Genomic DNA, 14054 nt, shown 5'->3' on the forward strand with positions numbered 1-14054 from the left:
CAGCGGTGCCGAGCCGCTGCCACATCCTGCACACGGCGGTGCCGGCCGCCGACGGCGCAGCCGTCACGCTGACCACGCCGCAGTGCCAGCCGAGCCAGTTTGCGGTGGCGCACGCTGTCGCGCAGCACCGCCCCCGCCACGGCTGGTCCGCCAGCGGCCTGGCCCACCTGCGTCAGCAGGCGACCCCAGCCCACCTGCCGCAGCCGCACTGCTTGGTGCTGCTGCTGCCGGGGCGGACGCTGGCGCAGCTGGAGTCCCCTGCCGGCAGCCCCGCGGCGGCTACGCAGCGCGGTGTGGCAGCATGGAACGCCTTGGGCACGCGCTGCCAGTCCGCGGCCTGCTGCTGGTGGCAGAAACCGCGGCAGCTGTGGCAGCCGACGTGGCGCGCTGCCCCCCCCTGGCCGACACAAGCGGCGACAACCGCAGCGTGGCCTCCATGGGGCTGTACTTTGCGAGAGTGGTGGCGACCGCCGCCGAGGGTGAGGCTGCAGCTGCGGCCGCACTGGAGGCAGTCACCACGCCCGAATCCGCATGGCGGTGGCTGCAGCAGCACGCGGCGGCACGGCTCGACGCGGCACAGCTGTTTGCTTGCCCCAAGGCGCTGGCGCATGTGGCCACGTGGACTCTTGCAGCTGTACAGTTTAAGGTGGAAAGCATGCAGCTGCACAGAACTGAAGAGGCATCTGCCACGTGAGAGGTATCCCGCCGCAAGCAGGATGCTGCCGCCGCCTATGCTGATGAAGCACGCACAGAGCAGGCACAATACATAGTCCGTTTACAACTGTGGCGCAGCCAAGGTTCAGCGAGGACGCCTGGCACCGCATGCAGCGCCGCCCAGCGTCAGTAGCCTCGCCGGCTGGACAGCAGGATGGCGAGGCGCGGCAGGCGCGCGTGCAGCTCGCGCAGCACAGCCTGCGGGGTCCCCGTGTTGCCCAGGTCTAGAGTTGTGAGGGCTGGCAGCCGTGCCAGCACGCCCTCGATGTCCGCCGCCTTGAGCGGGCGGTCGCCGTGCAGGCTGAGGCCGGCCAGGGAGGTGTCGGCCTTGAGCGACACGGGCACGCGGCCCACGTTGTTCCAGCTGAGGTCCAGCTCGCGCAGGTCTGCGGGGCGGGGCAGGACAGGGCAGATGCTTTCAAGTTCAAGCAGCTGCTCTCCAGGGCCAGGCATATGGTACGTGCGGATCTGTGTGTGTGCGCATGTGGGTGGTGGGCAGGAGAGCAGGCTTGGGAGGGGCGGCAGCCCACACGCCACAACCACAGGCAGTCGCTGCCTGCACGCCAAGCGGAGCCCACAGCGGGGCCGACACTAGCCCACAGCGGGCAGGCTCACCTGCCAGGTAGGCACCCTTCGGCAGCTTCCTCGGCTCGTTGTGCTCCAGGGCCAGGCGTGTGAGCCCCCGCCGGGAGGTCACGCACTCTGGCAGGGCCTCCAGGCTGCCCCCCATTACTGACAGGTCTGCCAGCCGTGGCGCCTGGCCCAGCGGCGCGGCCAGCACCGCAGGCACATCGGACTGGTGCCTGGCCGTGCTGCACCCCGACAGCGACAGCTCCGTCAGCGCCGACAGCTGGTCAGGACAGCCGTGGAGCGGCGCGGCGTCCAGCGCAGAGTTGCGGACTTCCAGACAGGTCAGCCTCGCGCCAGCGGGCACCAGGGCCCGCAGCAAGGCGCCCAGGGCCCCGACTGCAGCCGCGTTCATCAGGGACAGCGCCACGTCGCCCTCGCCACCCTGAGGGTCCCTGCAGCACGTGCAGCCCGCCATCCAGGCGCCAGCCACCTGCACCGGGTGGGCAGAGCATGGGGGGCAGGCGGGGATGGGAGGCGACGACCGGGGTTGCCGCCTGTCGGTCAACAAGCACAGCACCGGCATGGGTCTGCAGCTGGTGTGGCGGTGGTGGGCAGAGCAGGACTGTTGTGCTGCACAGCTGGCAATTCCACAGGCTGCCACAGGTGGCGGCGACAGCAGGGCACCAGAAGCAGCACGCCCCCCACGGCAGCAGCAGCTCACCCCAAACCCGAAGGTTTGGTAGTCATATGTTTGCAGCGCCGCAAAGTCGCTGGGAACTGGCAGCCAGTCCTGCTTGCCGTCTGCGGGGCTCCTGATGCGGAGGTGCCGCAGGCGAGGCGAGCGCGTCAGCTGCTGCATGGGCGGCAACGCCGCGATGCTCTCCAGCCTCAATGTCTCCAGCGCCGACAGCTGAGACAGGCAGTCTGCCAGGCAGGCGGGCACCTGGCGGGCGCAGCAGTCCAAGCTGGCCAGGGGCGGCAGCTGGGCCAGGGCCGCCATGTCTGCCTGCCGCAGCTCCGGCAGGCGCAGCTGCAGGAACGCCAGCTGCGTGAAGCGCAGCAGCTGCCCAGCACGGGCGGCGACAGGTGACAGCTCCCCTCCAGCGACAACTCCCGCAGGCTGCCCGGTGCAGCAGCTGCAGATGTTCGGCCAGCAGGTAGGGCCTGGGCAGGTCTGCAGACCCCTCTATGAACTGCACAGACAGGCGCTGCACCATGGCGCCCACACGCTGCAGCACGACCCGCCTCGCCGCCAGCTCCCCCTGCTGGAACTCATGGTGGAGGGGCAGGAAGAAGACGCGCCAGAGGGCTGGCTCGCTGAACACAACAGCCCGCCATCGCTTGCAGACCCGCGAGGCGGTGCGCCTGCAAGAAGAAGACGGGAAGCGCAGGGGATTGCGTCAGTGATCGTACCGGCGGTGGCGGAGGGCGGGCGGGGCAGGCGCTGGCGAGCGTGGCGCTGCAATCCCCTGTCTCACCCCACATCACGCCGGGTGCCAGCCAGCGCCAGAACTTGGCCGAGGCAGGCATCAGGAAGGGCGCTGATGTGCACTGTGGGTGCGGCAGGCTGTGCAGCGGCCAAACGAGGGCTGCGGCGGGGAGCCATCGTGCTAAGAAGCTGCGGAAGGGCGAGGCAGTGGCACGCGGCCAGAATTGGGCGGCGGGGTACGCCGCGGCAGCAGGTGCCGTACCGCCCTTGTGGCCATGCATGTGGCATCCCTGCATGCCAGCTCTCAGAGAGTTCATTACAAAAACAAATAGCAATTCCGATTCCATGTGATGCATGCTGGAATCTTAGTCTGGCCTGCTCACCCTGCTTCCTCCCCTGTCCGATCTGCACAGTGCCCCTGCCAGTCAGCCAAACCCCAGGGCCGGCATTCTGCGGTACAGGGACCGCAGCACCCGTGTCGGGGTGTTGTCACGCTTCATGACGAGGATGCGGAGGTATGGCAGGACAGAGAGGATGTCCACATCACTGGCGCTCAGCGCCAGCGCAGGGTTGCCATCCAGCTCCAGGCGGGTGAGCGAGGTGGCCGCCGACAGCGCAGCAGGCAGAGTGGCGATCGAATTATTGCCCAGATCAAGGCACCGGAGATCTGCAGCATGGGGATGCATTGAGGCGAGCCAAATTGAGCGCAAGCAAAATTGAGCCAAGCCAAGCCAAGGCGCTCTCACCTTGCAGGTATGGGCCGGGCGGGATGTTGTGCAGGTTGTTGTTGGTCAGCACCAGGTGCTCCAGGCCTCGCCTGGCTACCACGCTGGCAGGCAAACGGCCATGAAAGCATTCGTGAAGAACGAGCTGTGTGAGCTGCGGGGCCTGCTGCGAAAGTGTAGCAAACTCCGCTTCGCTGAAAAACGTTTCAGACAGCAGCAACGAGTGGACCTGGGCTAGAGCAGTGCAGCCCTGCAAGGCGCCGGGCTCGCATCCCAGCACGCTGTGGAGATGCAGGCTTGGCAGCGGCTTGCCCGCTGGCAGAAGCGCCGCAACCAGCTGGTGCAGGGATTCCAGACTGCGGATGTAGGCAATTTGTAGTTGTCCCTTGCCGTTGTAGCTGCACATCGACAACGAGGTGCCACCAACCTGCAAGTGCGGCACAGCCGTGTGAGCAGGTTGGTCTTGAGCACTGGTCGAGCATGTGGGTGATGGCTGTCTGAACCATTGGCGGAGACCTGTGCCAGGCTGCGCCATGCAACGGGTGTGTGCTGCGGGGCTCACCCTGAAGTCCCAGTGGATCCAATGATCGGGCCGCAGGTGGAACTGGTACTTTTGGAGGGATGGGAACCCGCTGAGCGACGGGACGCCCACCACGCCCCCGTCCATTTGATCATAGGCAGCCATCTCAATGTAGAAAACGACGGGCCGGTGTGTGATTGCCAGCTCCCGCAGGTGCTGCAGCCGCGTGAGCTGCGGCAGCTGCGCCTGCTGCTCGGAGAAGCCCGAGGTAATCACGTGAAAGGTCTCCACTGCCAGGCGGGTCAGCTGAGTCAGCTCCAGAATGGCCTCCCATTCGTCCTCCCCCAAACCACTAGAATGCAGCTCCAGGTTGCGCAACGCTGGCAGCTGGCTCCACTGCGCCACCACCTCTTCCGGCATGAAGTTCTGTTGGTTGAGCAGCAACGACTCCAGCCGCCGGAAGGGCTGCAGCGCCGCCGCATGGTCAGGCACCAGCTCCCACCACAGCTCCGCCTGGCGCAGCACGCCCGGCTGCAGCAGCGCCAGGAACTCCTCCAGCACGATGCGTTGGTCTGGAGCGCCCTGGGCAGGGTCCGCCATGCAGTACTGCGGGTTGCCTGCGGTGAACACCTCCACGTGGGCCGCCACGCGCGCCAGGGTGCGCTGCTGTGCCGCATACCAGGCGCGCTCCACCTCCTCCCCCTGATGCAATGGGGAGTCGCTGGGTGGCACCAGGTCAAAGGTGCGCCACAGGGAGGGCTCCCAAAAGAAGAGGCGCTCCCAGCACTTGCACACGCACGTGACCGTGCGCCTGCATTGGGCAGAGGCAGAGCGACAAATGACCTAGGCGCCATGGATTCCAGGCGCCTGACCTGGCTGCCCTTGCCAGCAGGTGACTTAGCGGCCACTTCAGCCTTGGCACGCTCACCACTCGCCCCTCCCCGCCAGCGCCAGGATGCGGGCCAGCAGCACGTCTGGCAGGCCATCACAGGCAGAGGGGCGTGCAGGCGCGCTGCGCCTGCGAGTAACTGCCCGGCGGCCTGGAACCTGCACAGCAGTGAGGTGCAGGTCGAGGGCTTTGCCGGCGGCGGCGGCTCCCGCCCGCTGGTCGGCTGCTGCCGCTGGGCTGCGGTGTCGGCGGGCTGCCTGTGCACAGTCTGCGCACCCAGTCCGGTCTCACGTGGGGCAAAATAACCGTGTGCTGGGTGGCCGGCTGGGCTCCGGGATGGTTCAGCTGGGGGCGTTCTTCAGGGAATTGAGGGCAGGTGCAGCCGCAGAGAGGTGGGCACTTCATGCAGAACCAGCATGATGGCGCTGGCGGTGTGGCGCCGCCGCCGCCACCTGGCCCCTCGACCCGCCTGGGGGACCTTGAGGTCCTCGGTATGGTGCCTGCCACTGCCTATTCCCAGCGCTGTCTTTGATGCACTACGTGCCTTGATGCATGCCTTATGTGCCTTGATGTGTGATTCCTTCCACCAGCGGTGTACCGACCCAACGCGGCCGCGCTACCGCGCCGGTGGGCGGCTGGCGGCTTCCGCCCAGTCAGCAGCCATCCCCAGAGTGGCTCGCAGACCAGCATTGCACGGTACCACCAATCTCATCGGTAGCACGACACGATCGCTGTATCAGCCGTACCGCGGCGGTGATGACGAGGCGGCACCGTGGCTGCCAGCGCAATGCATGCATTCAAGTTTCACAGAGAAATTCTCAATTGCACAAACCACGCAACTGATGCCACTAGTCGATCTCTGATGCTTTCGACGTTCACAGACATGTATGTCGGCAGCTGCTCCCTTCTCCACATACATACCTCTCATCATTCGGCGGCAGCTGACGTGGCGCCTGCCGCCGCCTCAATGGAAAACCCTGTCATCGGCACTTGCAGACTCCAGTGCCAAATCCGGTGCAATCGAAGATGGTGCTGGCCTCACCCCTGCGCTCTACGCCAGGCTCTTGCTCGTGTTTGCCACACCGGCAACAGCTGCAAAAACGCACAAAGACTGCACGAATCCCCCAGGAGAATGTCGGAACGGCCAGCCGGCATGCCGCTGCCTAGGAAGGAGAGCGCGGCGGCGGCGGCGGTGGCGGCACAGCCCGCCTTCCTGCTGTGCCCGCTGTTTGGTGACTCGCCCAAGCCAATACCTGTTGGCAGAGAGCATGTTCTGCCCCAAGAAGCCAAGCCGGCAGAAGGAGCAGCGGGAGGAGCAGCGCCAGCAGAGGCGGTGCTGGGGCTGCGCCCACAGTGCGGCTTCGCTGGCGACCAGGCGCCGCACGGCGCAAACGTCGCCCGCTGGCACATCACCCTGCGCGCCGTGCCGGCGCCCGGGCCAGGCGCGGGCGCCGCCGGCGCAGTCGGTGCGGCTGGGGCCACGCAGCAGTGGCAGCTGGAGGCCGGCGTGCACCAGGCAGCCTACCTGCAATGGGCGGGGAGGGAGCCAGTGCATCCGGTGGGAGCAGGCATCACCTTGCTACTGCAGCCGCATGACCGTCTCTTCCTGGCTAAGCAGGAGGATGCAGAGCACTACCTGTTTGGATTCAAGGTGGCCCTGCCCGGAGCCTCGCCGTTGGGTGCGCCCCGCAAGCGCAGCAGCCAGGCAGCAGACGGCGCCAGCCAGCCGCCAGCCAAGCGAGCTGCCCGGCACGGCTGGCAGGCGGGAGCAGCCGCAGCCAGCCTCGGCGGCAGTCGCACAGCAGCAGACGGCAGTAGTGGAGTGCAGGCAGCCGAGGTGCCGGAGTTTACACCGGTGCGCGAGTCCAGCTTTTCTCTCCGCCTGCCCTGCTCTGCATGAGTGCGTGTCTCGCTCCCTGCCTCTTCGGCTCCCCGCCTTGGGCACCTACCTGCTTCACTTCACTCGCCGCTTTTGCGATTGCTGTGCAGCACACAGGCCACACTAGCCGCTGCGTTGGGTGCCTGGTGGGGGTGCTCTGTGGCGACGTGCTGGGGGCGCCGGTGGAGCGATGTGGGCACAAATCGAGTCGGTGGGGCAAACGCCATGAGCAAGCCCGCCTGACACCTGCCTGCCGGCCTGCCTGCGTACCTCATCCCCTGTGCACGTGCATGCTGGCCTCATGCATGCTTCCGCCTGCCTGCCTGCTTGACGTAGCCCCCTGCCGCTGCCCATTTGCAGCAACAGGCATGGACAGGAGGGCTTGCGGGAGTTTGCGCCCAACCCAACCGATCACGGCGGCAGGACGGGGCGCTACACAGACGACACGCAGGTCAGTGCCGTTTCCCTCCTTTCATTCTTCCTTTCTACCTTGTCTCGCTGGTCAGCCTGCGGGCCTGCTGCGTGAAGCGAACGGGCAGGCTACAGCTACCGGGGCACCTTGCCCCATGTATCGCTTCCATCTGGCCCATGCGCTTGTGCTCGCCGCGCCGCCGCCCGGCCGCAGATGACGATCGCGCTCGCCAAGAGCCTGGTGCGGCGGGGCAGGTGTGACCCCGAGGACTGCACACAGGTTGGCTGTCAGCGGCGCCATGCCGGCATGCAGAAGAGGCAGAGCGCTTGGCCGCATGCGCAGGTGGCAGCTGAAGTGCACAGCCAGCCGCGGACGCCGACTTGCCTGTGCTCACAAGTACCCAGTCAGAGGGCCAGACGGTGCTGCCGCATTTGATCGGCACGCTGCTGCTGGCGGGGCTGCATGCAGGCGTATGTGGAGCAGCGGAGGCTGGTGCCGGTGGGCCACACTTATGGCAGGGACGCCAAGAAGTGAGTGTGACTCCAGGCGCAACCCTCCGCCTCATCTCACAGCCACTCTTTTCATGACCTGGCTGCGCCATCTGCAAAGCAGGGGCGCCGTGCGCCTCCCTTGCGGCTGCCTTGCAGTTACTTGAGCCACACCCGCAGCTGAAACACGGCTGCTGCTGCTGCTGCTGCTGCTGCAGCGCATTTAACGCTCTGGAGCGCGGCACAGCCGACTGCCGCACCTCTGGGCGGCTGGCACGGCCGGATGGCTCCTGGGGCAACGGCTCGGTCATGCGGATCGCCCCGGTGGGCCTGGCCTACAGGTGCGGCGCTTTGTTTATTTTGTTGAGAACCCAATCCAGGCCCTGTTGAGCTGTGACCCCCGGTCTGCACCAGAAGCTGGCATGCCCACCAAGCAGAGCGGTGCGCCTTGCTGGCTGCCTGCCTGGCTGCCTCCCTGCAGGAACGCGCCGGCAGATGTGCTGCGCTGGGCTGTGGCGGATGCCGTGATGTGCACCCACGTGCACCCAGAGGCGGCGGATGCGGCCATAGTGCAGGCGGCAGCGGTGGGCCTGCTGGCCAAGCCTGGTGAGTCGCTGCTGCTTCTGCTTGGTGGTGGTACTGCAGCCTGTCCGCGGCTTCTGCTGCGGCTGCTGCCGGCAGCAGACCCTCTCAGTTCCTGCCCTACCTGTTACTGCTGCCCATCCACCTGCCTGCCTGCGTGTTTGCCGCCGTGCAGGTGTCACCGAGCCTGTGCTGGAGTCGCCGCTCGCGCTCATAGCACGCCTGCTGCCGCTGGCGGCCACGGCGGCCATGCGGCAGCGCCTGGAAGCGATTGAGCGGGCGCTGGCGAGGCTGCCGGCGGGGTTGGACACGGGGAGCGAGCGGGGCAGGGTGTGGGAGGGCTTGGAAGGTGACCCACAGTGGCGGGAGGATCAGCAGCTGCTGGACCAGGCAAGCTCCCTGCCTGCCGCCGATGCTGCTCCCCTGCCTGCTGCTGCTGCTCCCGTCCGTGCTGCTTCGCTGCCCGGGCACCGTGACGCTGCTGCTGCGGCGCCACAGACGAGGCCGGGGACTCCCACAGCGGGACCCCTGGTGTGGTGTGTTAACCCGCCATGGCCTGCAGGTGGTTAGCGAGAAGATGCGGAATGGCGGGTACTGGCAGATCCGGGCGGTGGATGCGACGGCCAGCGTGCTGTGGGCCTTCTGCCGCCACTGGGGCCACCCTCCGGCAGCCATTGTCGGCGCGATGCACCAGGGTGAGACCTGGGCATGCGGCCTGGCAGGGCAAGCCAGCTGGCAGGTTGCGGGAGCGCAGCAGGTGGCTGACGACGCCGCGCCTGCCCCACCAAGCTGCAGGTGGCGACACCGATACCCTGGCTAGCATGGCGGGGGCGCTGGCGGGGGCGCAGCACAGCTGTTGGTGGGTGCCGCTGTGCTGGTGGTCCGCGCTGGACCGCAGCGTGGCCACAGCCAGCGGCCCGGAAGCGCTGGCGGAGCTGGCGGTCTCCCTGGCGGCGCTGGACGTGCGGGAGTGAAGCAGCAGGCTGCCATTGCAGCAGCTGCTCAGCGGGGCGTGCTGCCAAGTGTACCTTGACCTTTCACAGGGTATTGCATGGCTTGATCATGGCAGAGGGCAAAACAAAGAAACATTTGTAAAGGGAATCTCCTAGTAGGATAGTGTTGGCGCAAGCGGCATCCTCTGCAATTGAATATCAGACTGAATGGGCGCTGGGTCACACAAAAGGGGGCAGGTCGATGCAGGCAGAAAAACAAAAAGTCTTGCGGTAAGGCCACAGCTGACAGGTGCACGACGCGGCGGGGCAGGTCTGTTAAGAGATGCAGTCAGATGTTGTTCCTGCGGCACGTGCCGTTCCTTAGCCTGTAGCCGGACTTGCACTTCCTGCAGTAATACTTGTTGTTCTGCAGGGCGAGAGAGGAGAGGAGGAGGCACCGAGGGTGGCGCATGAGCCTGTACAGCGGCTCAGCGATGAGCAGCCAGCACCAACTCCCCACCCACCACCACTCCTTCCACCGTCCACCCACCTGGCACTGAGCCGGGTTTCCAGTCGTGCATGCCAAACAGCTGACGCAGCCGGGCATCACGTCGCCGCAAGGGCTGCACTTGCGAGTAACCAGGTCGAGCCAGAACCCGTAGCCGCACTGATTGCACAGGCCTTGCGGCCCGCAGGCGTCGCAGTTCCTGCACGTGTTGTCAGAGAAGGGACAGCAGCGCTGTGTGGTCCTGTGTGCCCAAGCATGGTGCATGATCTCTCTAGTCATGCCACCACACACGCCACCACCAAGGAATACCTCCCCATCATCCTCCCCATCGAAGACGCACACATGAAAGCAGCTGCCGCGAGTCCTGCCGCGCTGGCGCACCTGTCCTTGCACGCCCTGATGCACTTCCTGCCGTCCTTGCAGCCTGTCCCGCCCGCACACGCCTCACAGTCGGCGCATTTCAGCAGCTCGCACGGGATGCAGGGCCCGTTCTTGAAGTAGTAACCCGTGTCTGCAGGGCGGCACAGGGCAATGGAAGCACACGGTTGGTGGCAGCACATGGGTTGCCTTTCCCATGCTGGGCTCAAGGCCGAATTAAATTCTGCGCCGCACTCCTGCTGACCCGCCACCCCTGTCCCGTTTGCAACTTACCGCACGAGGCGCACTTGTTGGGCGTGTTGGGGCAGATGTCACAGTTTGCGATGGCGCAGCGGCGCAGGCACTTGACTCCGCCGGGACAGGTGGGGCACACCTCACAATTGGCACAGCCGTTCCGACACACGGTGCACGTTGCTGTCTGGAGGATCAGATAATACCCAAAGCCACACTGGTTGCATCGTGTGTAGGATGCCTGGTTGCACCACAGGCAGTTTCTGTCCTGGCAGCGGACGCACTTGCCAGATGGGTCGGGCCCGTACCCTTGCCCACACTGCACAGCAGGGCGGCGCACGGCGAGGCAGCAGGGAAGGTCGTGGCAGGTGCAGGGGCAAAGCGTCAGGTGCCGCACTTGATGAGGCCGCGGCGGGACGGGGCGGCGGTGGCGGCAGGGACAGGCGGGCAATGCGAGTTCCGGGCCGCCCCGGCATGCTAACCCAGCGCCTGCTGCGCCCCTGAGCTTCACCTGGGCTCCTGCAGGGAGAGGGAGAGAGGCCGCGGGGTGAGGAGGGAGCGGCAAAACCGGAGGCTTGCAACGGCACACCCACCTTCTGCACACTTCGCCTGAGTCACTACAAACGCGAGCACCAACAGAAGCCGCGCGGTGGGGGAGCAGCGCCGGGGGCAGGCCATCTGCGGGGACCGTGAGTTTGCGTGTATGAAACAGGAAGCAAGAGGTAACAAATAGCAGCGGGAGGGGGGCTGTTTCCGAAGGCATCGTCGCATGGGATCCCCGCTGGCGGCCTTTGGCGGCGGCAGCTAGCTGGGAGTTGCAGGAACGAGCTCCCAGGCCTCTTTGGGTTCTCCTGCTGTTCGGCTTCATCGTGCAATGCCAGTGCAGGCAAACCTGGATCTGTGTTTCAACCAAGTTGGAAGTGTGGGTCAGCTGCATGTGAAAGACCTTGGACGAGCCCCACTGGGTGGCACCCCTCTGCCCAGTGGGCTGAGCGACGCTCCAGGAGCTCCAGGAGCGAACCTCCCAGCCATGCCCAGGCCCGGCTGCCTGCGCCTGGCCCTCCTAGCGGTCCTCTTCTGCTGCCTGCCCGCCTCTCGGGCCAGCCAGTATGACCCTCACCCCCCAGGCTCGACCCCCAGCAGCTTTGAGGGCTGGTACATCCGCCTGACACCATTGGCGGCCCACCCCAGGGACGCCGCAGCGCCCGACATGCCGCCGCCCCTGGCCTCGCTGGCGCTCGTCGTGGCTGCCATGCCCTGTGTTACAGTCACCCCGCTATGATAGGCCGCGTGAGCAGACCTTGGGCAGGGGGCACACGTGATCAAGGGGCATCAAGAGAGGGGGTGGACCATGGAGCACCCTCTCCATGGCTCCGACCACCCTCCCCCCAGCTGAGCGTCCCAGGGTCACCCCACCCTGGCCCCGCTCCCCGTCCTGCCGGACACGCAACCCCCACAACGTGGTGGGGGACGTGGGGATCCTTAGCAGCTTAGGCCTGCCAGGCCGACGGGTGCCGATGCTGGTGCGGGCTCCCGGCGGCAGGCAGCGCCGCCGCCGGGCACTCAAATGGCATGGGGCACATGGGCCCCCATGCCCGCACATCTCCCAGGCACATGAAAATACCAGAAGGCTGCACATGTAAGGGTGCATGCATTGCAGGCAGGAGTGCAAAGTGGCCTGCCGCGGCGGTCGGCTGTGCCATTACTCAGTCAGCCGCCGCTACCGTGCCGGGCTTGGCGTTCCCATGCCAACATGCCGGCGTGCCATCGCGCAAGGGGCCAGTGAGTGTGTGAGGCGGAGGTGGGGGTGGTGGGGCTGCCGCTGACCGTTGCTTGCTGACGCTGACGCTGCTCTTACCTGCGGGGGGAGGGGGTGGGTCGGGAGCCAAGGCCGGGCAAAAGATGCCTGGGCCCTACTCAAGGGAACCGAGGGAGTCACTGTGCCAGGGCAGCAGCATGCTCCTCATGGCACCGGTCGGCAAACCGGGCCAGCCGGCCCTGCCTGGCCTGGCCGAGGAAGGCGGCCAGGGAGGGCAAGGCGTGGCCGGGACTGTGGAAGAGCTCAGCATACTCCTCCCTCAGCCCAGCGTATAGGGGGCAGTCATACACTGCGTGGCGTACGTCCTCTAGAGGGGCCTGGCAGTGGGGGCATGGGCGCTGGGTGCGGTCCAGCCGCTGCCACCGGCCTGTCTCCTCAGCCATCCAGTGCGACTTGCCCAACGTGCCGCCGGGGAATGCCAGCTACATGGCCAGCCTGGTGGTTCAGAACAGCAGGTGCGGGCTGAGGGCAGCTGGCCGAGGCCGGGCGCAGCCATGCGTGGAACGATCTGGCGCTTGTCACTGCCCAGCCGGGGGCACGGCGCCTGCCTCCCGACAGCTGCCCTGCCACCCGTCCCTCCCCTGCCCTCCCCGGCCCCGCAGCCTGGCCGACCCGCGCCCGGCGGTGTACAGCCGCACCAGCCTGCGCCTGACCATCACAACCGGCGGCGGCCACCCGGTCACAGCCGACCCTGCCATCTCCTCGCCGCCGCACTTCCAGCTGGAGGCCGCCGACGGCAGCCTGCTGCTGAGCATGTCGAGGGAGCACTGCCAGCTGCACGCGCGCTTCCACGGCGCCTGCCTCATCGCGCGCTGCACCGGCCCGCCGCAGCCGTGGAGCGCCAGCGGCCTGGGCCCAGAGGGTGCGCGGCAGAGTGCCAGCGGTGCAGCCAGCAACTCAGCGGGAAGCGTGGCAGGGTCGGGGCGATGCAGCATTGCGAGGGGCGATGCGTGCATGTAGGCTGCGCATCCGGCCGAGCCACACTGATGGCTCCCCGCCCACCCCTGCTTCCACTGCAGGCTTTGCCGCAGCCGTGCCTGCAGCCCTCACCGGCCTGCACTGGTTTGTGCACTCCCTGGCCACGCCCATGCGCTTCTCGCTCTGCCAGCCGGGCGTGCCCGTGGTGCACGGCGCGGCGGTGGCACACTTTGAGAAGAACTGGGGCAGGAGCTTCCCCAGCGCCTGGATCTGGGCGCAGGGCCTCATAACCCTGTGTTACAGTCACCCCGCTATGATAGGCCGCGTGAGCAGACCTTGGGCAGGGGGCACACGTGATCAAGGGGCATCAAGAGAGGGGGTGGACCATGGAGCACCCTCTCCATGGCTCCGACCACCCTCCCCCCAGCTGAGCGTCCCAGGGTCACCCCACCCTGGCCCCGCTCCCCGTCCTGCCGGACACGCAACCCCCACAACGTGGTGGGGGACGTGGGGATCCTTAGCAGCTTAGGCCTGCCAGGCCGACGGGTGCCGATGCTGGTGCGGGCTCCCGGCGGCAGGCAGCGCCGCCGCCGGGCACTCAAATGGCATGGGGCACATGGGCCCCCATGCCCGCACATCTCCCAGGCACATGAAAATACCAGAAGGCTGCACATGTAAGGGTGCATGCATTGCAGGCAGGAGTGCAAAGTGGCCTGCCGCGGCGGTCGGCTGTGCCATTACTCAGTCAGCCGCCGCTACCGTGCCGGGCTTGGCGTTCCCATGCCAACATGCCGGCGTGCCATCGCGCAAGGGGCCAGTGAGTGTGTGAGGCGGAGGTGGGGGTGGTGGGGCTGCCGCTGACCGTTGCTTGCTGACGCTGACGCTGCTCTTACCTGCGGGGGGAGGGGGTGGGTCGGGAGCCAAGGCCGGGCAAAAGATGCCTGGGCCCTACTCAAGGGAACCGAGGGAGTCACTGTGCCAGGGCAGCAGCATGCTCCTCATGGCACCGGTCGGCAAACCGGGCCAGCCGGCCCTGCCTGGCCTGGCCGAGGAAAGGCGG

The 14054-nt window shown here is 66.8% G+C and overlaps 5 protein-coding genes across 5 annotated transcripts in view; 2 read left to right on the top strand and 3 right to left on the bottom strand.

The window, feature by feature from the left end:
- Positions 1–840: 840 nt before the first annotated feature.
- Positions 841–2814, bottom strand: CHLNCDRAFT_137018 (hypothetical protein; the record flags this gene model as incomplete). Its single annotated transcript, XM_005845359.1, has 5 exons — positions 841–1100; positions 1330–1774; positions 2006–2347; positions 2499–2649; positions 2768–2814. 5 exons carry the CDS (start codon positions 2812–2814, stop codon positions 841–843), a joined length of 1245 nt encoding a protein of 414 aa, XP_005845421.1.
- Positions 2815–3138: 324 nt separating this feature from the next.
- CHLNCDRAFT_137019 (hypothetical protein) lies at positions 3139–5265 on the bottom strand (the record flags this gene model as incomplete). Its single annotated transcript, XM_005845360.1, has 6 exons — positions 3139–3380; positions 3460–3542; positions 3651–3865; positions 4001–4769; positions 4887–5005; positions 5248–5265. 6 exons carry the CDS (start codon positions 5263–5265, stop codon positions 3139–3141), a joined length of 1446 nt encoding a protein of 481 aa, XP_005845422.1.
- A 714-nt stretch (positions 5266–5979) lies between these two features.
- CHLNCDRAFT_137020 (hypothetical protein) lies at positions 5980–9182 on the top strand (the record flags this gene model as incomplete). The annotated part of the gene is made up of 9 exons (XM_005845233.1): positions 5980–6710; positions 7087–7177; positions 7352–7417; positions 7607–7668; positions 7845–7967; positions 8108–8232; positions 8384–8538; positions 8771–8903; positions 9004–9182. 9 exons carry the CDS (start codon positions 5980–5982, stop codon positions 9180–9182), a joined length of 1665 nt encoding a protein of 554 aa, XP_005845295.1.
- Positions 9183–9489: 307 nt separating this feature from the next.
- On the bottom strand, positions 9490–10935 carry CHLNCDRAFT_53882 (hypothetical protein; the record flags this gene model as incomplete). Its single annotated transcript, XM_005845361.1, has 6 exons — positions 9490–9567; positions 9691–9847; positions 10030–10159; positions 10300–10576; positions 10769–10776; positions 10851–10935. The coding sequence occupies 6 exons, from the start codon at positions 10933–10935 to the stop codon at positions 9490–9492; spliced, it is 735 nt and encodes a 244-aa protein (XP_005845423.1).
- A 1567-nt stretch (positions 10936–12502) lies between these two features.
- The window catches only part of CHLNCDRAFT_137022 (hypothetical protein), a gene marked incomplete at both ends in the record, with an annotated part of 4745 nt that continues 3193 nt past the window's right edge, over positions 12503–14054 (top strand). The window contains 3 exons of the mRNA XM_005845234.1: positions 12503–12531; positions 12679–12938; positions 13096–13288. Coding sequence (XP_005845296.1) covers positions 12503–12531; positions 12679–12938; positions 13096–13288 — 482 coding nt within the window. The remainder of the gene's footprint in view (positions 12532–12678; positions 12939–13095; positions 13289–14054) is intronic.

The sequence above is a fragment of the Chlorella variabilis genome, assembly GCF_000147415.1.
Source record: "Chlorella variabilis unplaced genomic scaffold CHLNCscaffold_18, whole genome shotgun sequence".
NCBI lineage: Eukaryota > Viridiplantae > Chlorophyta > Trebouxiophyceae > Chlorellales > Chlorellaceae > Chlorella > Chlorella variabilis.